Source organism: Polyodon spathula, chromosome 3, assembly GCF_017654505.1.
Source record: "Polyodon spathula isolate WHYD16114869_AA chromosome 3, ASM1765450v1, whole genome shotgun sequence".
NCBI lineage: Eukaryota > Metazoa > Chordata > Actinopteri > Acipenseriformes > Polyodontidae > Polyodon > Polyodon spathula.
The window spans coordinates 7485859-7511293 of NC_054536.1; the positions used below are offsets into that span (position 1 = coordinate 7485859).

Sequence of the window (25435 nt, forward strand, 5' to 3'; positions counted from 1 at the left end):
GTAATTTATGGGTACATTCAGTCACTGTTATTATTATTGCCAGATCCTGCTGGTAGCAAATGTCTTGAACAGTGGTTCTTCAGCTTTATATACCAGAACTATGCAGGATATAAAATGCAATCGAGACCTTTAATTGACTTCAGTAAATCATAGTGAATGAAAGACTTTGTTCAGATTTTTTTTCCCCCTTTTATATTGGTTTGACATGACAAGAAAGTAGGACATTCAGTTGTTTTGTTCATTTGATTGTAACACATTCTCGTACTGTGCAATAATTAATTACTTTCATTTTAATATATACAACACAACAGTACCCAGGTACAGTAGACATGACTAGGATAGATTTCAGGGTTCGACATTAACCATGGCCTGGCGACCCGGGGCCGGTAGAGAGCGCAGTTTGGCCGGTAGTTATGAAGCACCACAGGCCTGACTGGACCGGTTTCATTTAACAAGTATTTTATATACAGCTCTGGAAAAAATTAAGAGACCACTGCAAAATTATCAGTTTCTCTGGTTTTACTATTTATAGGTATGTGTTTGGGTAAAATGAACATTTTTGTTTTATTCTATAAACTACTGACAACATTTCTCCCAAATTCCAAATAAAAATATTGTCATTTAGAGCATTTATTTGCAGAAAATGACAACTGGTCAAAATAACAAAAAAGATGCAATGTTGTCAGACCTCGAATAATGCAAAGAAAATAAGTTCATATTCATTTTTAAACAACACAATACTAATGTTTTAAATTAGAAATAGTTCAGAAATCAATATTTGGTGGAATAACCCTGATTTTCAATCACAGCTTTCATGCGTCTTGGCATGCTCTCCACCAGTCTTTCACATTGATGTTGGGCGACTTTATGCCACTCCTGGCGCAAAAATTCAAGCAGCTCGGCTTTGTTTGATGGCTTGTGACCATCCATCTTCCTCTTGATCACATTCTAGAGGTTTTCAATGGGGTTCAGGTCTGGAGATTGGGCTGGCCATGACAGGGTCTTGATGTGGTGGTCCTCCATCCACACCTTGATTGACCTGGCTGTGTGGCATGGAGCATTGTCCTGCTGGAAAAACCAATCCTCAGAGTTGGGGAACATTGTCAGAGCAGAAGGAAGCAAGTTTTCTTCCAGGACAACCTTGTATTTGGCTTGATTCATGCATCCTTCACAAAGACAAATCTGTCCAATTCCAGCCTTGCTGAAGCACCCCCAGATGAGTCCAATTGGATCGGTGATGATCTCGGGGTGCTTCAGCAAGGCTGGAATTGGACAGAGCTGTGTATATATAATTCATACATATGATTAAGGACTTTGCCATTATGTATATATATATATATATATTATATATATATATATATATACTGTTATAAAGTATATAGTGTTATATATGATTGCATTACATGAAGGGAAAGTACTTAGGTCCTTTTACAGGAAATGGGCCTAGTAATCAAAAAGCGTGATAAAATAATTTAACTTTTCAAAAAGCATAACTAAGAACTAATCCCAACTTTCCCGCCGGGCGTTACATTTGCTGTACAGTCAGAATCTGTGATTACGTACCGAAGTGGTGTGTTGGTACTCGTTCCCGCGGCAAATATTTACAAATCAGGTTTTATACAACTAAGCAACCAATAAGCCAACATGAAAGCGCTGAAATCAATACATCGTAAAGAATGTAATTATGAAAAAAAAAAATGTAGACGAACATGTAGAGTGGAGGCTTCATTATAACAGAAAAAAAAACGTTTTGCCTTGTTTGGCGTCAGTTTTCCCAGACTTGCAGATAAAACAGCAGCTTTATTTGTTGTGAATCAACATTTCGTTTATATCATATCCAGTCTCAAAGTAAGATGTCCTGATGGATACCCAGATACGCATAGAATTGTCTAACTTTTTGATTTGGGATCCGATGTGTTCAGGTCAAAAATGCCATTCACTGTCTTTCCAGGACTCGTTGGTATCACTCAGCAAGATTGGCGCTGACTTGGGAGAGGCTACACAAGCGACAACGCTCTATATAGGATTGCTATTATTTTGTATTATGAATATTGTTTTAATAGTGTTTATTATTAGAATTAGGGATGGGAATTTCGAATAGTTTCCAAGTTGAAATACACAGCGTGCAAGCTTTTTGTGTATTCGATTGTCCCTTACGCTACCAAGAGTAAAAGGCAAATGGGTGTGCACAAGCAGACAGCATAACAGTGTAAACCGATAAAGTTTAGCCGGGTTCACCAAGTGTTCAAACGATGTCCAACATGAGATTTCTTCCATCTGTACCCTATTTCCTCAGGCACAAGTTTTTTTTTGTTTTGTTTGCTGAATTAAAGTACAGAACTCAATGAGCAGCAGCAGCAATGTCACAGCGCGTATCTCTTCCAATTAAAGCAACAGTAGCACAATATTGCGCAAACCACAAATAATTATTTTTGCTGCAGTGTATTCAGAATAAAATAACACCTATCATATAGCAACCTAAATATTCTAAATATGTTTAATTCTAACAAATAATATTTATAAAATAATCTTAGCGTAAATATTGTAACCTGGCCAAAATAGAAAATACATTCCAACATTACAATAGTTTAACATTGCTAATTACAACTAGCCATCAAGTACCGACATCAGATGAATCCAAGTCAAGTTAATTTGTTTATTCAATAACCTGTAAGTAATTCAAAACAAGGATCCCTGGTTGTACTTTTAATGGTCAGTGCAAATGTTGCCCTTACTCCATCCATTCACAGAAAGTCGGATGATTTACACTGAACTGCAGTCCAGAGTTAAAAAAAAAACAAAAAAAAAAAAAACAACAACAACAAAAAAAAAACTCCTTTCCATCTCCAAGTGTCTTGCCTTTTCTTATAGTCCCTGCGTTGTTGTGCTTAATATTTAGTATGTCTTTATATTCGTTAAATTACCTTTCTAATTTCAGTGTTACCCAAGTTTAGATTACCGTACTTCTTTTACATGTTAAATGGCTGAAGTAACATATATTGAAAGGCTTAATTTATCCACATTCTTTTGAGACGTGGTCTCTCATTGGTTACCATACACAGTTATAAACATACTGAAAATAAAAACCATCATGAATATATATATATATATATATATATATATATATATATATATATATATATATATATATATATATATATATATATATATATATATATATATATATATATAAAGGCCAGATAAAATTGTATCCGGGCCAGTAAAAACACTAGCTCAGTGGCCCGAGGGGCCAGTAGTTAAAAATCTAAACGTAGAGGCCTGGAATTTACCATTTTATGTTCCCATTGTCTTTATCTTCTCAAATAGTTTAGGACTTGGAATTGTCACCGATCTAACGGATTTGTGAATAAGTGTTAATTTGCTGTTAAAAAGTAAAAAACTGAGGTCATGACATGTTCTAACATCCTGGTTGCTTAAGTAAATATAGGACCTAGGAGTGTTGCAAAAACAATATCATTAATTACACCGTGTAACAATTATTTATTTATTTATTTTTGTTCCTGGGTAGTAAGTGTTATTTCCTAATTGCTTATGCCTCAAAAGTATAGAAAATGACTATTATTCCCCACAAACTTTGCTTTTGTGACCAGGACAGTGATATTTCAAAATATCACTATTTCCAATGGGAAAATGGGCAAATGTGTGTCTTTTCGTTCACATAAAGTCAGAAAAAAACAACATATGAATCCAAATTAACATGTATTTATACTAAAGTAATACAAAAATGACTACAAAAGATTTAGACGTGAGTAGTTTTTCGAGATTTACGATTATACTGTATTTACAGTATAATCATAAATCTCGAAAAACTACTGATGTTGAAACATCAGTACATTTAGCTGAGCTTGTATTTCAGGGGCAGTTAATCGCCGTTTTGCAGACTTGTGATTCTGAGGTCACCCTTGGCCTGCCTGACCTTGTTTGGTCCTCATGAGTGCCAGTTTCTTCAAATCATTTGATGGTCTTGGCCACAGCAGTTACAGACACTTGCAAAGTTCTTGCGATTTGTCTTAAAGATTGACCTTCATTTCTTAAAGTAATTACAGACTGTCTCTTTTTCTTTGCTTAACTGAGCATATTTTGCCATTTTCTGCTCCCTTACATTCAGGAATGACAAACTTGTGCCTATGCTACCTATATTTATAGTAATCATGGACCCTCACCTGTTAACAGTAATTGGTGACAAAAGGTTAATTAGGTAACATGCTAGTTAACTCAGAGAACATCTAACAAAGACACTTTTATACTTAGGCCAGTGTTCTAACACTGTGTTATACACATTTCGGACTTGTAACTGACTTGGGCTTCAGAGTGAAATCCCCTTGCTTTGTGGTGACCATTTCATTGAAATTGACAAGATTTACATTTTTATTTAAAAATAAAATTTTTGAATGCAGTTCACTTATGATTATCAGCATATATAAGTGTCTGTATCATATAATGAAATATTAAGTATTATAGAGAAGTATATACAGTTTAAAGCATAATCATGAAAAACCTGGTTTCAAGCAGGTGTACTCAAACTTTTGACTGGTACTGTATATTAGTGAAGATTTTTGTATATAAAGGTCGTCATGCTTTCATATATTTTTACTTTCAAATTAAAAAATATATTGCAACGACCCAGACAATTGCCTTGTTGCAGGACTTGTTGTCTGTTCAGTTGGTCTCATCTATTTTTTATATGTTACATGTATTGTAAGGGGAATGGGTCACACCGTTACTTAGCATGGGAAGGAGGATTGAGAATTTTTGAGAATTCAACACCATCTCCCTGAGTAGTACTTCCTAAACATGGAAACGTTACAGTATACTAAATGAACAGATATATTTTATTGTGATAATTTGCAAAATCAGATGCAAGCTTTCAGTACAATCGGGATAACATAATCATTATTTACAAAATCTGGTTTGTCTTGTTACTTAAAAACTGTAACTTTACTGCTATACTACTTGAAAATGTTCTGAAACAGAAGGGCAAACTTTGTGGCATGAAAACTAGGGATTCTGCGTTGTAAGCTGCATTGGACCTGTGTCTGGGGGTTCAACTCCCACACAGTGGTTATATTGAAAACTTAAAAACAAATTAAATGTATTTTATTTATATGTAACAAACCAATTTTTTTATAAAAAAAATTAGTAATAATATGAATGACACTTTCATTGAAAATTATATATATATATATATATATATATATATATATACACACAGTGCCTTGCAAAAGTATTCAGACCCCTGACCTATTCTCTCATATTACTGAATTACAGATTGGTACATTGAAATTTCGTTCTGTTCGATATTTTATTTTTAAACACTGAAACTCAAAATTAGTTATTGTAAGGTGACATTGGTTTTATGTTGGGAAATATTTTTAAGAAAAATAAAAAACTGAAATATCTTGTTTGCATAAGTATTCAACCCCCACACATTAATATTTGGTAGAGCCACCTTTCGCTGCAATAACAGCTTTAAGTCTTTTGGGGTAAGTATATATCAGCTTTGCACACAGTGTCGGAGTGATTTTGGCTCATTCTTCTTGGCAGATTTGCTCCAGATTTAATCAGGTTGGTTGGCCGACGCTTGTGGACCGCACTTTTCAAATAGTGCCACAGATTCTCAATGGGATTGAGATCAGGACTTTGACTGGACCACTGTAGGACATTCACCTTTTTGTTCTTGAGCCACTCCAGTGTTGCTTTGGCCTTGTGCTTGGGATCATTGTCCTGCTGAAAGGTAAATTTCATCCCAAGCTTCAGTTTTTTAGCAGACTGAAGCAGATTCTCTTGCAGTGTTTTCCAGTATTTTGCTCCATCCATTCTTCCTTCAATTGTAACAAGATGCCCAGTCCCTGCTGATGAGAAGCATCCCCACAGCATGATGCTGCCACCACCATACTTCACTGTAGGGATGGTGTGTCTTGAGGCATGGGCAGTGTTAGTTTTGCGCCACACATAGCACTTTGAGTTTTGGCTAAAAAGCTCCATCTTGGTCTCATCTGACCACAAAACCTTTTCCCACATCACAGCTGGGTCACTCTCATGCTTTCTAGCAAACTCCAGATGTGCTTTTAGATGGTACTTTTTGAGTAACAGCTTCATTCTTGCCACCCTCCCATACAGGCCGGTGTTATGCAGAGCTCTTGATATGGTTGACTGGTGCACCATTACTTCACTCCCAGCCACTGAACTCTGTAGCTCCTTCAAAGTGATTGTTGGCCTCTCTGTGGCTTCTCTCACAAGTCTCTTTCTTGTTTGAGTGCTGAGTTTTGAGGGACGGCCTTTTCTTGGCAGTGCCTGGGTGGTGTGATGCAGCTTCCACTTCCTGATTATTGATCCAGCTGTGTTCACTGGGATATCCAAACACTTGGATATTATTTTGTACCCTTTCCCTAATCTATGCATTTGTATTACTTTATCTCTAACTTCTGTAGAATGCTCTTTGGTCTTCATTTTCCTTCAGATTCACAGCCTTACCAATGATCCTTCAACAGTGGGGTTTTTTATCCAGAAAATGTGACAGCAACTTTAATGGTTCACAGGTGGAGGCCAATGGTAAGGTAATTTTGTCCTCGTTAGGGCAGTTTCTTTCATCGGTGTAAACTGGGAGCTTCCACAGCACGGGGGTTGAATACTTATGCAAGCAAGATATTTCAGTTTTTTTATTTTTCTTAAAAATATTTCCCAACATAAAACCAGTGTTACCTTACAATAATTGATTTGAGTTTCAGTGTTTTCACAAAATTTCAATGTACCATTTGTAATTCGGTAATATGAGAGAATTGGTCAGGGGTCTGAATACTTTTGCAAGCCACTGTGTGTGTGTGTGTGTGTGTGTGTGTGTGTGTGTGTGTTGTGTATATATATATATATATATATATATATATATATATATATATATATATATATATATATATAACACAAGCTAACCTAAAAGAAACAATTGGGGCAACCTTGGCCAGCAACAAGCAAATAGGCACAATAAAAGTGGATTGAACTTGCATCAAAAACACAAGCCAAGTTAGTAGAAACAATTTGGGCACCCTTGACCCCCACTGCTTTTACAGTTGTGCCTATTTGCTTGGTGCTTTCCAAGGTTGCCCCAGTAGTTTCTTTTAACTTAGCTTGTGCTTTTGATACAAGTTAGAAGAAACAATTGGGGCAAACTTGGCCCCCCATCGGTTTTTAAATGGCTGGGCACTTCTGATAACTTGGTGTTTTTTCACATTTCCAATGTGTTTTTGTTTCAGCTACAGTATACAACCCAACTTCACAATAAAAAAGATGCCCAAGGAGGTTTGGAAGAGGCAAATAGACTGATAAAATCAAAGATTTAATCATTGTCTGTGGTTTGGGGGTAAAATTGCTAAAGTACTTGACAAGACAGAAACACACGACAGAACTGCATAGGAGTTAGGAGTAATTAAAACATATAGGTCTATATAAAATTACATAACTAAAATTACTGTAACACTTTATACAAATTGCTATGGTTGTTGGTTGTTGGATGCTTAATATCAAAATATGTACCCATACCAATGGGCCATTGCATGAAAATGTTATGTATGTTACAGTATTGGCAAGCCTAAGAATTAATGATGATCAAAATCCTATAGATCAGGTTCATCTCTATACAAATGTTGTGTTTGCCATTAGTCTGATGTTGATGACTTCCCAGTGTTAATTCTAGAATGCTTCGAATTTACATTACTGGTAATGTTACCCTTAAACCGAAGGTTGACATTAACTGTTTTACAATACAGTAAAATTTTAGCTGCCATCTGTGACACTTGTCCTATAATGTGGATGTTTTAGACATAGCACAAACCAATAAAATAACGTAATAGTGTGTTTTGTATAAATGCAATTCTGATATGTTCCTAAATTTGGGACATTTATTTGTCGCTTTGTAAAAGCAGGAGAACACTTTTTCAGTGATTCTGCACTTCATTTAAAGCCATAAAATGTGATTGTTTATATGCCAAAATAAACTATTTTGTACCCAGAGTATTACATTTCAAAGGCTCAAGCTGTTTTATGTATTTTGTGATCATTTTAATAGGTGAGTTACAGTTCTCAACTCCATGTTAGTTTTTTGTGGTAGAAAAAAAAGTTAAAATAGATTGATATTGAGATGTGATTGTGCTGGGACAATCAAGGTGTTTTCATGCTCAGATATCCGTTCAAAATTCAGAAATGTATTTGAATATTTGTTAATTTCCAAAACAAGCTGATTGCTTCAAGCTTAGACTTTTCAGTCCTTATCGACTGTTGATATGTTTTGTAGGCGATTATACAGAAAATAATTTTGTCAGTGTTTTATCCACATTAAGTATGTTTGTGTAACTATCTGTCTGGGGTTTTGGTTTGAAATGCCCACAGCTCACTTTTCACTTTGCATTTTACAATCATATATTTTGGCAAGGTGGTAAACTGGAGCAAGGCAAAACACATTGATAGATGCATTTCTAATTTCCAACATGTACACCGTTATTGCCTTTTCATACATGTCAAGCAATGTTCGTTTGACTATTCGGATATTTGTCCCAGCACTAAGGAATACACATTTAAAATAGAAAAATTAAGTAAGTTTATGGTAGAAATAAAACTAATATACAATGACCTATACCAATGATTATGAGACATTAGAGAAACTAGAAAGCAGTGGCTATATATATATATATATATATATATATATATATATATATATATATATATATATATATATATATATATATATATATATATATTATACACCACCATTCTATGTTAATTCAGCTGTTTCCTGCAGGGCACCTATGCATTGGGCAAATTTGTTCAGTTTTGAACATGTATATATTCTGTGCACAGCACACTCTATTGTCTACCAGCATTGCACTTTTTAATTCGCTCCAGTATTTCAGTATTAGCCTAGCCCCGCTGATTGCGATATTATATAGAGCGGCGAACAGGAATCCATTATTTTGTGCTTGCTTTGTGGTTCCGTCAGTGATCCTGCCTAACAAATTTAACCTGTTATTATTCTTAAAGGCAAAGACCATGCAAATAAAATAAAGATTAAAAACATTAAAATAAAACACAAAAAATATGACATTTTAAAAATGTATATGTAAAGGTATTTATAAAATTAAAAAAGTATTTATGCACATCAATAAATTCAATAAGCTAACCCCAAGATCTGCCGCTGTTTAGATCCTAAGATCAGTCGTAGAACTTGTAGAAGCCACATGATAACCTGCCTGAAGGACCACCTGTTTTGAATCTATATAGCTCTGCATATACGCATTGAATTTAAAAGTAATACAATAAAATCTGTTTAATATCCTGTCTTGTATATGACAGGATTTTGTATGATCTCGCAAATTTGTTTTACATAAACCAGTTACTTACCCTACTTAATTTTAGATGAATTGCTTTAAGTGTTATGGCAGCATATATAGTGTATTATTGTTTCCCAGTTAGTCCACTTTCAGTTTACCTACAGTACAGTATAGCAAGACCCTTATTGACATCCTGGGTTGGTTGTCTTTGCTCCAAATTGATTATATTTTGCTTTAACCACCCAGAACTACATTAGCACATTTTCTGTTTACCTACCCTCTCTGTACAGACTTTAGTGATCACATTGGTAATACTAGCAGGTACACTGTAATGTTTACATTTGCACAACTGTTTGTCTGGCAAGAGTTTATAGAATTGTTTCCTTCTCATAAGCAAACCATTTATTTAAAAATAATAATTTAGCTTTGGAACACTCATATGCATAGGATATAGACTGAAAAACCAACCACTGGGGAAGTATAATGGACAGTATTACATTGAAATAAACTGTATTATTTCATTAGGCTTTATCTTTGTTATTGCCATTACATTCATTTACATGTGTTTTTTTTTTTTTTTTGGTATTATTTCAGGGAGGTAACCAGACAGCTACTGTGATTGCATTGTGCTCTATGAGGGACTTTAATTTAGCACAGGAGACATGCCAATTGGCTATCAGGAATGTAGGTGGCCTTGATGTGCTCATTAATTTGCTGGATACAGATGAAATCAAATGTAAAGTGAGTAGTCCTGTCAATGTACTATAATGCCTGCAGGCAAACAGTGTTTTACTGTATGCTACAGTACAGAAGCCTCTTTGTCAGCAAAACAAAGGTACTATATAAAAGAACAGACCACAATTGTTAAACACTTTCAGATTGCTAATGCTAATACACCATATTCCCAACTCTTTTAATTGTGTATATCACTTGTAAATAAAAAAAAGTACCATTATAAACCACTACTGTATATCACTTTTTTGTTTGTGTATGCAAATTAAACAATATTATGACTTCTACTGTATTCATACTGTTATTTATACTGTTACTTTTTTTCCAATTTGTAATTAGATTGGTTCACTGAAAATTCTAAAGGAAATCAGTAGAAATTCTCAGATCCGGCGTGCCATTGCGGACCTTGGTGGCTTACAGACCATGGTAAAAATCCTAGACTCCCCGGATAAGGAGCTCAAGTTTTTAGCTGCAGAGACAATTGCGAACGTGGCCAAGTTTAGACGGGCAAGAAGAACTGTCAGACAGCATGGAGGAATAAAGAGACTGGTTCGTAGTTTCCCTGTTTTAGATTTATATGAATTGTGAAATTGTTTTTATATTGTAACAGCGCATTATTGTTTGACTCCTGAAACACAACTGCTTAATAGCAACACCTACTGGGAGAAGAAGGACTGGAGCAGCTGCATGTCCAAAAATACTGCCCATGCCTATTTTGTGTGCAGTAGTTGACTTGAAATGATGTACTTTCCGAATCCTGCTTTTGCTTACTTATCAAGGGGAGGCTATTGCTTCCCCATTCACTATATGAGGAGTTTGATTCCCAGTCAACTATTATAAAAAACTACATAATGGATTTGTGTAGCTGAAGGTCAATTTTCTATGACAGTTATATGCCCACAGTTTATTATAGTGACTGAAAAATAAAACCATCAATTGTAAATGTCTTACTTCAGGTGGGACTCTTGGACTATGTTCCTGATAACTCTGCTAACCTGACTTCAGAACAGAAAAAAGACATTGAGGTGGCACGCTGTGGTGCCCTGGCACTGTGGAGCTGTAGCAAGAGCACCAGGAATAAAGAAGCAATCCGTAAAGCTGGGGGGATTCCGTTACTTGCACAGCTTTTAAAGTCTCCGCATGAAAATATGTTAATCCCAGTAGTTGGCACACTGCAAGAATGTGCTTCTGAGGTAAAAGAGTGCAGTTGTTTTCTTTTTTTTTAAAGCAGATTTTAATTTAGGAGGGCTGTGCAAAAATGTGCATAGCCCTTCCAAAAATGTCTTAACTACAGAATGATTATGTCTATAAAGTTAAATTGAATTATTCTTTAGGTGCCAGGTTAGTAATTGCTCCAATTTTATTATTTTATTACCACCTCCTAAAAATCTTACTGTACTGTTTCTTCACTTTGTTTTAGCAAAGTTACAGGGTTGCAATTCAGACTGAGGAGATGATTAAAGATCTGGTGAAAAATCTTAGCAGAGAAAACCCTGAGCTTCAGATGCATTGCGCAAGCGCTATCTTTAAGGTAAATATAGCGACAATATGTTTTTTTTATACTTTCCTACTTAACCCACCATTACGCTCACCACACCACCACCAGCATTATCCAGTCTTACAGTACATGGTAAAACTTGTGTGTAGCAACTACTTACACAACCAGAAAACATGGTCTTATTTGTCAGCCAGTTCATTAAATAAGATCATGTATAAAAGCTTCCCGGCCATGTTCATTATTTCTATTTTATACATTACAGTCCACAGCATTTGAATAAAAGAGGGAATTTAATACAATAAAAGTAATATAGTTTTACTTTAATAAAGGGATATTTTTATATATATTTCCATTGTGTCCAAACTGTTTTAAAACTGAATCTGAAAACATGGAGAAGTAATTAATCTTAATTTTATACACAATGCCCATACATGTATCATGTGATTATAAGGCATTTCTGTGTGGGTGTATAAAAAACCTGACTAAAGGGTATTAAAAATGAGTACATTTTCCTCTGCAATATTTCTGTCTGCAGGAATGATACTATACAGGGCTGGCACCATACTGATTGACTTGGGATATTTTGGCAGTGGCACAGAACAATCCATGGCAAAAATAGGCCAAAGGGACACTGAATTCAATATGTGCATATCACAGGTTAACCAACAATAGTATGAACAGCCAAAAAGCAGTGTATTTGAGGCCTCAACTCATTTGTTCAACATTGTGTCACTTCTTCATTGTTATGTTGGCCCTCTACATTGGGTGGATGAGCCACAACATGGGTGCTTGTACACTAAGGACCTCATACCAGCGCTGTCTCATGCTTTATTGGTTGGTTTAGCAAAAGGGAACATTATTGCTCGTTATTTTAGTGTGTTTTTGGTCTTGTTTTTGTTTCTTTTTAGTGTGCTGAGGACATAGTAACGCGTGACCTTGTTAGACAATATGATGGCCTGAAACCTCTGGCTGCACTTCTAAGCATGTCTGAGAACAAGCAACTTTTAGCTGCAGCCACTGGAGCCATCTGGAAGTGTTCCATCAGCATTGAGAATGTGGCAAAGTATGTATTAACTTATAACCCCACATTAACACAGTAGTTACTGTTGCTACCCAGCAAATATGTAATGATAATCAATTTTTCCAAATATTTTACTTTTATAGCATATCTTCTTTAATATATATATTTTTAAGTTTCATAAAAAAAAATGTAAATATAAAGTAACATCATAAGACTACAGCCAAGTTGCACATGTTTTAAAAAATCAATACATGAGAAAAGAACACAAAAGGACACATAAATAAATTAATCCTTTTGTTAGTAATTTTGTGAATTATGAATTGGCTCAGGCCTGAAAAGGAGATATGGATGTAATGTTGTTTTTCATAACTGAATTATTAACAATAATGGTTCTGTTATATGTTGTGCCCTCATTGGGAAAGCACTTTCTATATATTTTCCATATATTTCATATATAATAAACCTGTTATTTGTGCTTATGATGCGTGATAGCAACAAATAACATGTTATGCCCGTCCTAGCAAAAAATAACATCTGTTATACCAGTCATAATAGAGGTATGTTTTGCTTCTTGTCGGATCTTGTTTTACTGTAGTAGTACTGTAGTTATCTTTTAGTTCAGTAAAGCCTGAGAATGTATATTTTAATTGCCAAGTACTGTTCAGTCATTTTTAGCACTTATAAATATTTAAGGTCTTTATGCCTCTTGATTGTAGTGTTATTATAAATATACATTTGGCCAGCAGTCTGTCCATCTTCAAGTTGTAGAAATTCCAGAGTGTTCTCTTGAAATATGTCCTGCCAGATGATGTCTTAGTATAGAGAAATAGTAACTTTCCAAAAAAATAAATAACACCAAACAAATTCATGACCTGGCATACTTTCACCATTTCTCCAGCTTCTGCAAAGGTACTCCTGTAAAATAAATAATTTATTACTGTTTATTTTCCTGTGCAATGTGAGACAGAGGACATGCAGAATAATATTCATATATGTATTAATTTGTACATCTGTGCCTGTTTATAATTTCCAACTATTTTTATATGACGGTAGCCAACAAATATATTAAAAAAAAAAAAACTGATAAGCCTAAGTTCATTTTAATTTTTTATAGCTCATCTTCATAAGGATAAATGTTGAATCATATTATTTACAACTAGGGTTAAAATAATTACTGTTTCTTATTTCAGATTTACAGTGTGATATTAACTTTTATTGCAATTCATTTGAAGAATGAAGTGTTTCAGAATCAGAAAAATGTTAACTAAAAATAACTGCAGTACATGCTTTTTATGGAATTTCTATTATTCAGATGAGGTTATATTCCAGTTTGAAAGCAGCCCTCGGGTGGGTTAAAAGTGCTTCATATTTTTACTATTTAATATATTGTTTATGTTATGACTCTGTTTAGGTTTTTTGTGTTGTTAATTCCCTTTAGTAAAGTTAAATATAGGGGTCTGTCTATTCAGTTGATTTCAATAGTTGCAGATCTAAGTACAAGTACCTCCTGTTTCAAATATTTTACTAATTTCTGAAGAAAGAAATAGACTAAGGAGACTCACAATCACTAAAAGCAGGTTTTGTAAAAGTTACTTTTTTCATGACTGCAGTATTTCGATCTTCACCATTTAGATCAACTGAATACACCCCCAGTGACAGAAGTATTAAACCATAATTGGAAATAGTTACAGGGACTCAAAATTGATGTGAAATGATATAAAGCAATATTTCTATCCGAGGCAGTATAGCTGTTTTTAGAAGTGCAGCTTTTACAGGCAGCTATATGTGCAGGTTTGTTTTTATAAATATACCTGTAAACACTGAATTAAGACCAGGATCCAGCCAAGCAAATAAACAAAGTTTTTATAGAGTTTACATGTTTGGTTAAAAGGGAAGTCTCAACAGAGATTTGTTAGATCAGTTACTCAGCAGTAATCAAGAAGTGATCAAGGCTGTACATACACTACGTTTAATTGAATTGTAAACGTAAAGGGTTTACCAAGAAGAATTCAAATGTAGAATTCAAATAAGATAAATACAATTTACATGAGAACCTTTAAATGTTCTATTCCAATCTAGTTAGTAGTACATTTAGCCTCTGTATTAAACTTCAGTCCATGGACACTCAGTCAAAAATGAATACTATGCCAAGACTTTAGCTACAATGCAATAACCAAGGAATTTATGATGTTTAAGACGACCAATCATTTGCAAGTTGCTGAACACTAACACTATAGAGCCACATATTGGCTGCCATTCAGGAAACAGCAAGGCATCAGATGAAGAAGTTAGTGGAACAGGCAATCAATATATACCAGAGTAACACCTAATAAAAACACAATACACCATTTGTAATTATTCCTAACATGTTTGTTAAAAATGCTAATATTTCTAAATTAATAAATATTTATTTGGAACAGGAGAAGCAGTTACTTTAATAAATATAAATATACCATATCTAATAGTGAACGTTACAAAAACACACACATACCAAAGTGAATTATTCCTCATGTTGTAATGCCATGGTTTTTTTTATTCTAAAGTTTCAAGTGAAATATTTTTTCTTATAAATGAAAACAAAATGACCAGTTGTGACATGAAGCTTGGTTTGGCTGGGTGACTTGAATGTAATGTTACTAAAGTTGAATGTAATTTTATTAACGTAGTAACACAGATACATACATTTCATCACACATCACTAACAATAATTTACTAATTATTGATTATTATTATTATTATTATTATTATTATTATTATTATTATTATTATTATTAATTTAGTAGACGCTTTTATCCAAAGCGACTTACAGAGACTAGGGTGTGAACTATGCATCAACGACAGCTGCTGCAGAGTCACTTATAATAGGACCTTGGTTTACATCTTATCACAACTGTAAACAGGTTTTAAGCAGCTGTTAACATAATTTTGTTTAACATAATTACATATTTTTGTATGTACTGTATCCTTTTTATAAGGACTAAAAAGAAATCCTCTTAAAGAAAATGAACTAACATGTGGTAACTATTTTCTTGATTAATGATGCATTAAAATGAAAAATGATTGATTGCAAAAATATAATTTACATTTTTATTTAAAAGTAAATCAAGTAAGTTTATTTAAACCTAGCCTTGTTTAAACACCAATTTTTGGGCTTCATGCGTATAAATATAATCTAGTATTCTGACACCACTAGGAAAATAAGTTCATTTTGTTTCAATGAATAAAAATACTAAGATTAAATATTCAATTTTACACTAAGGTTAGATTGAGCTGCCAAGTGACTGATAACCCTTTAAAATTGGCTATAGTTGTGGCTGAAATCAAATGTATACAGTTTATGGCATGCAAAAGATATCAAGCTAGTCTTATCAGCCATAGTTTAGATGAATTTGTGACAACCCTACAGACTAACTTTGAAAGGGCAAAACCTCAGGTAAACATCAAACTAGTATACTTAGGTTTAGGATATTCAACAAAAATGTATGACTAAAAAAAACATGGAATCATACTTTGGAGTAGTGTTTTTTTACTGGAATTGGTTCATAGCTCTTGGTGGCATTGAATGTATGAACCTCAAATTCTTAAATCTCTTGATATTGAGAGATTCATTCCAAATTAAATATTCTATTAAATATTTAGACCACATTTTCAAACAAATGAACTTCGTGCACTTAGGTATTTATGTGTGGGCTCAAGTGGACACAATCTTTTTAAAGAGAAGATGCTATCGGTAGTAAACTACTCAACACATGATAAATAAGCCGATTGTGATGGATAACTAAGGAGACAATGCAGAGATAACAAACTTGTGTATTACTTATTTATCAATTGTATTTGTCAATTGTATGGCAAGAAAAGTTATCTACATGTAAACACATAAGTAAATAGTTGAATTTAGCATGTGTTTTAATAATAATATAACATTTGACTGCAATATAATTCTGATGCAACACGCACACGTGCTTCACAGATTCACAGTGTCCATGTTGCACTACAGTAGGCCTCCGTTAATCCATGCAGACTGGGACTGATTTGAGCCGATTTTGTGAAAAAACATGAATTAGCTGAAATTGAGTTTACTGTTTAGGAAATTGCTGCGCTGTTAATTGAAAACTGGAAAAAAATATATAATACAAATAAAATATATTGTCCCAACAAAGGTTAAAATATATACTGTACATAATCAGTGTTGTTCAGAGGCAGAGAGAGCTGGTTTAAAAAGTCACTGATCTTGCTCTGAGTCTTTAATTGTCATAACTGCTCTTCATATTCAGACTGCCAGGCTAAGAGAATCTTAAATCTGCTTTCTGCTCGCTTGTCACTGGTTTCAGTAACTACAATACAGTACTATTGATTTGCACTATACTATACTCAATTTAATTTAATTAAATTAAATGATGACCCTCCGCTTCCATGTGTGAATACCTGCTTCCTCATAAATCAGATGATTTCTGCACTGATACATTTTGACAATGTATGGTATTAAACCACACAGATTATTGAAACACGGATTAACGGGAGTCTACTGTATTCAGAATTACAGATTTAAATTTGCACATATTTACACTGTGAATGTTGTGTGCAAGCATAAATATATCACAAATATTTAACACAGATATCTTATACGTTGATTTTGAGATGTTTTATGTACCTAGAAATATTCAAAATCGTAAAGAAAATGAATGGCAATGAGATATAAAAATGAATGCTTATTTTCTACTTCCGTATTAAAATTATGACACACACATGCCCCCTGGTGATTTCCTAGAAATGCTACCGCTAGGTTGGTTAATTTGATTTTTTTTTCTCTGTTTTGATTACGTTTGTAGTGTTTAAATAACTTTTTCCAAAATTAGCTTTCTTGTAACTGGCTTCAGAGTGCAGTAGGCTAGGGTTTATGTGCATTTATTTATCATGTTCAATGTGCTGTCTGCCAGTACTTGACACTAATTCTCCAGACCGTATTTTTTATGATATACTTTTTTTAACAGGGCTGGGAACGAACCGGCAACCCTGCACACAGCAAGCAAGCATCTTAACCACTATGCAAAACAACTAAATCTCCTGTGTGTTCGTGGACAGAGTCTGTAACAGCAGTGCATCACACAACACTACCTGTTACGGAAGTGTAGTGTATTTATTTAAAAAAAAATTATAATTTCACAGCAACAATAGCATTCATTGTACAGATACAGTTTCTGCACCGTACCAATACAATTTCCCGTGGTGGTATGTTTACTGTAATGGAAATAATAAATGCATATTTTATTATTATCAAAATATCACATAAAAAGCAAGCACAATAAGAAGTATTCCACATTAAAGGGGAAGTCGCTTTCTCTTGATTTGCTAACACTTTCTGTCTCCCACTTTCCATGGATTTGTCAGCGCTAACCAAGTCGTGCCATCATCTAGCCTTTGCTCTTATTCAAAATCACAACATGGGAGATATGGCAAACACAACGCAAGCACTTTGGATTTTGCATGTTGCCTTCCATCATTTTAACGTTCATCAAAATGGAGCCATATGTGTTTAACACTGTAAAGTGATCTGGTATGGTAACTCAAAAGTTGCTCTTTTATTCTTAACCTGCTTGTGGTATGATGGGGCATGTAGATAACAAAACAGTCGAGGCAGTGTTGAAAGTGACAAAAACAAAGAAGGTTGATTTACAAAAAACAAATAAAAGGAAACTGTGAGGGGATTGCTGTGAAAGATTAAATATGTAAACAAAAGAATAGCGCTGGTCATATCTTCAGCTGCTGTCTCTGTCTGGCAGACTCACTGTTCTTTTTAGTCTTCAGTCATTGTTTAAGTTGTCCCCTGGTTGAAATTTAGACCATTTCCTGACCCAATATTCCATCAAAAATCAGATCTGGAGAAATGATAACAGCACGTGTGATAAAATGAGTCCTGCCAGGCACAATTAGAAAACACATGACCAAACATAGTAATCAATCTTTCTACCTCTTTTTGTTGATCAGGAGTTAATTGTTTCCCTATTGGAATCTCAACTATGGGTACTGGCTGAACTGAGGGCCCAAAGTCCTCCCCCGTCTCAGCTGGGGATATAAAATGGACTTCCTGTTCTTTTCACGGTTTGAGGAGATTGACATGAGACATTTTACTTTCTTTCTGACACCCAGGCTGTTGGATTTTGTAATTCACTTTCCCAAGAGCTTGAATAACCTCAGAGACCCTGCCATTTAGCAAATAATTTATACTGTGATGATGGAAGCAACAACATTTTCTCTCCAGCTCGAAAGTTCCTAATTCTTGCCTTTTTTATTGTAGCTTTGCTGCTGTTTATGCTGTGCCCTTTTAAGATTTTCATGAGCTAACGACCAACCAACTCCAGACAATCACACAATTGTAATAAATACTTAACTACATTTTTAGTCTTTTGACTGTTCTTCCTAGCCTTCTCTTATCAGATCTAAGATACACCGTGGTTGTCGGCCATACAAGAGCTCAAACAGAGAAAACCCTGTTGAGGATTGTGGTACCTTGTGAACTGCAAATAGCAAGTAGTTTAGCCCAATTTCTCTTTTCCTGATCTACAAAGCGATGCAGCATATTCTTTAAAGTCTGATTGAACCATTTGACCAGACCACCCATTTGTAGATGATAAACTGAGGTTTGAATCAAACTAAATTTCAACAATTTACAGAATTGCTGAATAAAGCTTGACATGAAATTAGTGCCCTGATCAGTGAGAATTTCTTTATTCTGAATTCATAGAATGTAAGGGAATGGCCTCTGGGTATCGTTTTACGTAGTTCACCACCACGAGAATGTACGATACCTAGAACCGGCTCCCTCCAGAGGGCCCTCTAAGTCAACACCAATTCTCTCAAACAACACCAAAGGTGGGACCAAAGGTGCGGGGCGAACTGATTGTTGTAGCAGCAAAGGTCATTCAAAATGATCTAGACAAGATTCAGAACTGGGCAGACACATGGCAAATGACATTTAATAGAGAAAAGTGTAAGGTACTGCACGCAGGAAATAAAAATGTACATTATAAATATCATATGGGAGATACTGAAATTGGAGAAGGAATCTATGAAAAAGACCTAGGAGTTTTTGTTGACTCAGAAATGTCTTCATCTAGACAATGTGGGGAGGCTATAAAAAAGGCTAACAAGATGCTCGGATACATTGTGAAAAGTGTTGAATTTAAATCAAGGAAAGTAATGTTAAAACTGTACAATGCACTAGTAAGACCTCATCTTGAATATTGTGTGCAGTTCTGGTCACCTCGCTATAAAAAAGATATTGCTGCTCTAGAAAGAGTGCAAAGAAGAGTGACCAGAATTATTCCGGGCTTAAAAGGCATGTCATATGCAGACAGGCTAAAAGAATTGAATCTGTTCAGTCTTGAACAAAGAAGACTATGTGGCGACCTAATTCAAGCATTCAGAATTCTAAAAGGTATTGACAGTGTCGACCCAAGGGACTTTTTCAGCCTGAAAAAAGAAACAAGGACCAGGGGTCACAAAAGGAGATTATACAAAGGGGCATTCAGAACAGAAAATAGGAGGCACTTTTTTACACAGAGAATTGTGAGGGTCTGGAATCAACTCCCCAGTAATGTTGTTGAAGCTGACACCCTGGGATCCTTCAAGAAGCTGCTTGATGAGATTCTGGGATCAATAAGCTACTAACAGCCAAACGAGCAAGATGGGCCGAATGGCCTCCTCTCGTTTGTAAACTTTCTTATGTTCTTCTTATGTTCTAAAAGTGGGAAAAAATTTGTTCCAATCTTTTCAGTCCCGAAATGACCTGAAAAAAGGAGATCATGACCAAAAAGGCTCAGGAACCAATAACTCTTACAAGCTGTCCCGTCCCAGCAGCTTGAGTTATTCTGTATAAGAAGTGCCCTTTGACTCATCACATTGCTTTCTGTTATTTCCATTGTATATCTACACACACACACTGACTATGGAGTACATTTTGTTTTGCATAAAGCTTCAGAACTCTATTGGAAACTATTGTGAACCCTTCCTGTGAGTTCTGAATGTTAGCTCATCAGAATATGTTTAGATTTGTTAAAAGAAAACACAGACAAGATTAGGATTGATTAGCAATCATGTTTAAAAACTCTTAAGAAGGCTTTTTTTTAAAGTTTGTGCTTGAACTTGATAAGTGATAGCTTTTAACTTTAAATGCACTCTAATGTGTTGCACATTTCACCTTTTGTACAATTTAACCCAAAGTAGGCCAAGCCTGATTGAAAAGAATAAGCCCTAGCCTTTCTTAATGTGATTGGTTTTCCTGACTGGGGCTTAATAATTCTACAACTCCACTGCAAGGCATTACATGGAGAAAAAAAAAAAAAAAAAACATTATTACAATAGGGTAGGATTATGTGTCAGTTTTGATGATGAATATTATAAAAAGTATTATAAAAAAAAAAGTTGTCTGAAGGTACTGCAATAATAAATCTGTTTGACAGCTGTACCTTTTATATATATTTGTTGCCAAAACATAATAATGGTTGATCATGTCTGGAGCCTACTGTTTATAGTGAAGAATAATTAGAGCCGCCAGAAACTGGGTTATGTTATATTTATCTTACCTTTATAATTATTTGAATTGGTATTGGCATGGCAAAATATACTAAATTTATCAAAAATAATTTTTACAATTGCAGTATAATCCTATGTTCTGTAGATAACACTTGAAAAGCAGTACATGAATAACATTGTTTTTGCTGAATTAAGTAAACTAAATAAGTATAGTTAACTTTGGCAGTCAACCATATTATTTTGGGAGGGGGGATATTTACTTGCAAGTAGTGGATGGAGACCAAAACTAAATGACCTTGGACATTTTCTACAATAGTCTAAGCCCTCCGTGCTAGAAACCACAACTGTAAATAAATTAAGTCTTGTCTACAACTTATACATTTGATGTGGCTGTTTTCAATCACATTATATGCTCTAGTAATATAAAATTGAAAACTATATACTTTTGCTGTTATTCTTTTAGGTTTCAGGAATACAAAGTCTTAGAAACCCTAGTTGGACTGCTGACTGACCAGCCTGAAGAAGTTCTTGTCAACGTTGTGGGAGCTTTAGGAGAGTGTGCCCAAGAACCATCCAATCGAGCTGTTATTAGGAAGTGTGGGGGCATTCAACCACTGGTCAATCTCCTTACCGGAACCAACCAAGCACTTCTGGTCAATGTTACTAAAGCAGTTGGATCCTGTGCTGTTGAACCTGATAACATGGCGTGAGTAAATCCTTTTGCATTTTTAGAAAAATGTATATATGCAACTTAGGTATTTAGTATTATAGAAGTGATAAGACCAATACATTTCTCTGATAAAAAAAATCCATCCTTTTTCATAATGCGTGTGATATAAGATGAAATTACCCAAAAAATCTAATGCCGAACACTCAAGTCCAACTTTGAAGAATAAGCAGCATTCAATTCTACATTTCTTACTCGGGGCTGGGGACCGCATTGCAAAATGCTAAAATGTTAATGAACAGTGTTTTCTTTTTCACTCATACCCTCACCTAAATCACTGAACAAGCTAAGTTATACGTAGAGTCAGTGAAGCAGAAATATCTCAATGTTTAAACATTCAAAAGATTATTGGTAAATATGTGATTTTCCACTTTTTATAAGGAGGAAGTGCTGCATTGATCCTCTAAGATATATTAGATCTACTTTTTCTTGCACTCTTTGTATGACAGACCCAGTTCTGAGACAGCAAAGAGTTTTTGAAAATACACTCTCAACTTGCTTAGAGGTAACCACCGAACACTTATAAACATACAACAGCTAACAGTCCAATAAAGCAGATTCAATGAAAATTTACCCATACTGTCATCAATGCTATCATTCTTTGTTCCATATCATACTTCTAGTTCATAAAAAGAAGGAAGTTATGTTGGAATCATATATTATTTATTCTAAAACAATCATTTCTTAACCTTATGTTCCTTAAAATCCTGTTGACCTGGCATCGAAAGACTCATCTAAACACTTCTGATAGATCACAGTATATGTCACGGTCATGATGTCACGTGCAGCAGCTGTATCAGAATGTACTATTGCTGATAGCAAAAAATATGTAAACGCCAGTGGAGTTGTTTTTTAATTTGAATTTGTGTCTATGCGATTGTTGATCATTTAGCTTGGTTTAATGAATGAAACACACTTATTTTGTGGATCCATGGACTGATGGGGATTGCTAAATATTTTGAAATGATATGTACCAAAATAAATATTTGTAAGTTAATGATAATTTATAGACCACCCCCCCCCCCATGAAATTGTATTATGATTGTGCAATGCCCACTTATTTTATTTATTAATGCTAATCACTCTAACTGAATACTTTACACATGCATATTAAAATATAATGCAAAAAAGCCTGCAATGTAATCAGTAGAAAATAGCTAACAGGAGTGTATTTATCCTGGCAAAGCAGCAACCTTTTTTATTATTGGTTACTTCTATTGAGATTAACATATACATATTGGCTGCAGAATCTCTTTTTTTTTTTTGGTTTAACTATATAAATATTTTAGAATAAATAATTAAAAAAAAACCACTCCACTGTTAATCTAGCAGTAATAAAAGTATACAAACAACAGTACATGTGTTGCTTTTCCATGTATACTTCTTTCATAATGAAAGGTAGAAAAATACAATGAGAGGGTGTATAATTAAAAAGAAGTGAAGTATTAAATCAAAATATGTCTGTTTTTTTCTTCATGAATGTCTCATCTGTCTAAACTTTATCATATCTGTTCTTATGAACAAAGTAGCGTGTGTGAAGGAGATTAAGTTTGGTTTGGCATTGCTCTCAGTTTAAAGTACCCAGTGGACTTTAATATGAAGTTATGATCCCCTAGACTGATTTATATATAAACATAAGACAGATGGTACAGATATGCCTTCATTTACAGCCAGTCATGAAGATTCTTTGATTAATGAGTGTTTAAGCAATTACAACAGTGTTCAATGTTGCTCTTGTTGATAGAGCACATGAAAAACGTTACATTTATATCAGACAATGGGTACAGTGTGATACAATTCTTACAGTTCACAGGTCTTGGCTAAAACCATTTAGTATAAGAATTAAGAAATAAAGTAAAGAATTTTTTGTGATATGTAGCAGCACAATCAGGACCAATTTTACTATCCACGTATTTGCTGTGCCTGTATTTAAAATGTAACATCATTTTTAAAGTAAACAGCTGCTCATGACACATTTTTAATACATTTTTTTTTTTTTTTTTAACATCAATTCATCATGAACAACCAACTACATATATCTAGGCAGGGTCAGAAACACTAACCTCTATAGACTAACTAATATAACTATTGAGGTTCCTAAGGTGCTCACCTGGTAGAAGCGCATCCTGGCTGGGTGAAGTAGGCTGGCCTTCGCTGTGGACTCCGAAGGGAGCATCACATTGGCTCTGGTGCTCCCGTGGGTTAGGGAGGCAAAACCGTCAGGGACTGTTTCTCCTCATTGTGCTACAGTGAACCCTGCTGGTCAGACACCCAGTGAGCTCAAAGACGGACACCTGCAGGGCTGGCCTTTGTCCTCCAGAGGCTGGTAGCTCACTGACATCTGCTCTCGAGTTCCTGGGTGAAAAACAAAGACGGTTTGGTCGTGGGGTTGGAGGACGCCCACTGAACCTTCGGGTCTCTTGAGCCATGTGGGGAATAGCTGCGGTGAGGAGAAAAGCGATTGGGCATTCCAAATTGGAGGGGGGGGGTTGCTGAAATAAGGATTGCAGTTGGTTAGACTACGATCTTTATTTAAAATTATATTGTATTAAACCAATTATTTTAGTTTTTGTTTTAAACTGTATTTATATATGTTGTCTTTTCCCATTCTATAGAATCATTGACCGTTTGGATGGAGTCCGTTTATTATGGTCCTTGTTGAAAAATCAAAATCCAGATGTTCAAGCAAGTGCAGCATGGGCAATATGTCCCTGCATTGAAAATGCAAAGGTACAGTATATATATATATATATATATATATATATATATATATATATATATATATATATATATATATATATATATATATATATATATATATATATATATTCTGGTTTCACCCCCACACAAACACAACAAAATATAATATTCCCAATTTTAATGACGGTAACTACTTTTCAGTGTCAGGAAAAGGCGTAATAAAATAATAAAAAAAAACAAAAATTTCGACGGAGTATAAAAGTTTCCTAATGTAGATCTTCCCATTAAGATGAAAAAAAAAAAAAACCCTGACCATTGCCACATTTGGAGAGACCATCAAACAACAAGACCTGTCACCAAAGGCACAAAAAAAGTTTGAGAAAGAGCAGAGAATCTTTTTTGACAGGTGTCTGTTTACCAGACTTAAAATTATATATACAAGACTTTGAGGAACCATCTGTTCTAACCGCATTTATTTATAAAATTGCAAACTCAATTACTTCATCATCAGTTGTCTTCTAAGTAGTTAGAGAAAGTAATGTGATTGTAGTCTAATTTGTTCATTGTCAATTACTATATGGATTAAGCATATTGTATACGGTTGAGTCAGACATACAGTAGTTTATATTGTCTATTTTGTCAGATAGCTTTAAGACAAAAAAAAGAAGTTTAACCATACCATTACATTTTTGGGCAAATTAATTGGAACTGACTGATCGGTTGTGACAGGCTCAAGTCTTGTTAGACTCGTGTAACTTAAAAAATATTACAAACTGCAACAGAGAAACACGAGACCTCAGTAAACATTAGAAAAGGACTTACATCTGTAAAAACAATTTGATTAAAATATTTTTGTTTTACCTTCAAACTTAAGATTATGACTTTTA

At 34.5% G+C, this 25435-nt stretch overlaps 1 protein-coding gene across 1 annotated transcript in view; it reads left to right on the forward strand.

The window, feature by feature from the left end:
* LOC121311704 (outer dynein arm-docking complex subunit 2-like) overlaps window positions 1–25435 on the forward strand; it is a 70561-nt gene that overhangs the window by 27139 nt on the left and 17987 nt on the right. The window contains exons 11-17 of the mRNA XM_041243986.1: window positions 9933–10079; window positions 10410–10619; window positions 11027–11263; window positions 11491–11601; window positions 12477–12631; window positions 21585–21827; window positions 24464–24578. Coding sequence (XP_041099920.1) covers window positions 9933–10079; window positions 10410–10619; window positions 11027–11263; window positions 11491–11601; window positions 12477–12631; window positions 21585–21827; window positions 24464–24578 — 1218 coding nt within the window. The remainder of the gene's footprint in view (window positions 1–9932; window positions 10080–10409; window positions 10620–11026; window positions 11264–11490; window positions 11602–12476; window positions 12632–21584; window positions 21828–24463; window positions 24579–25435) is intronic.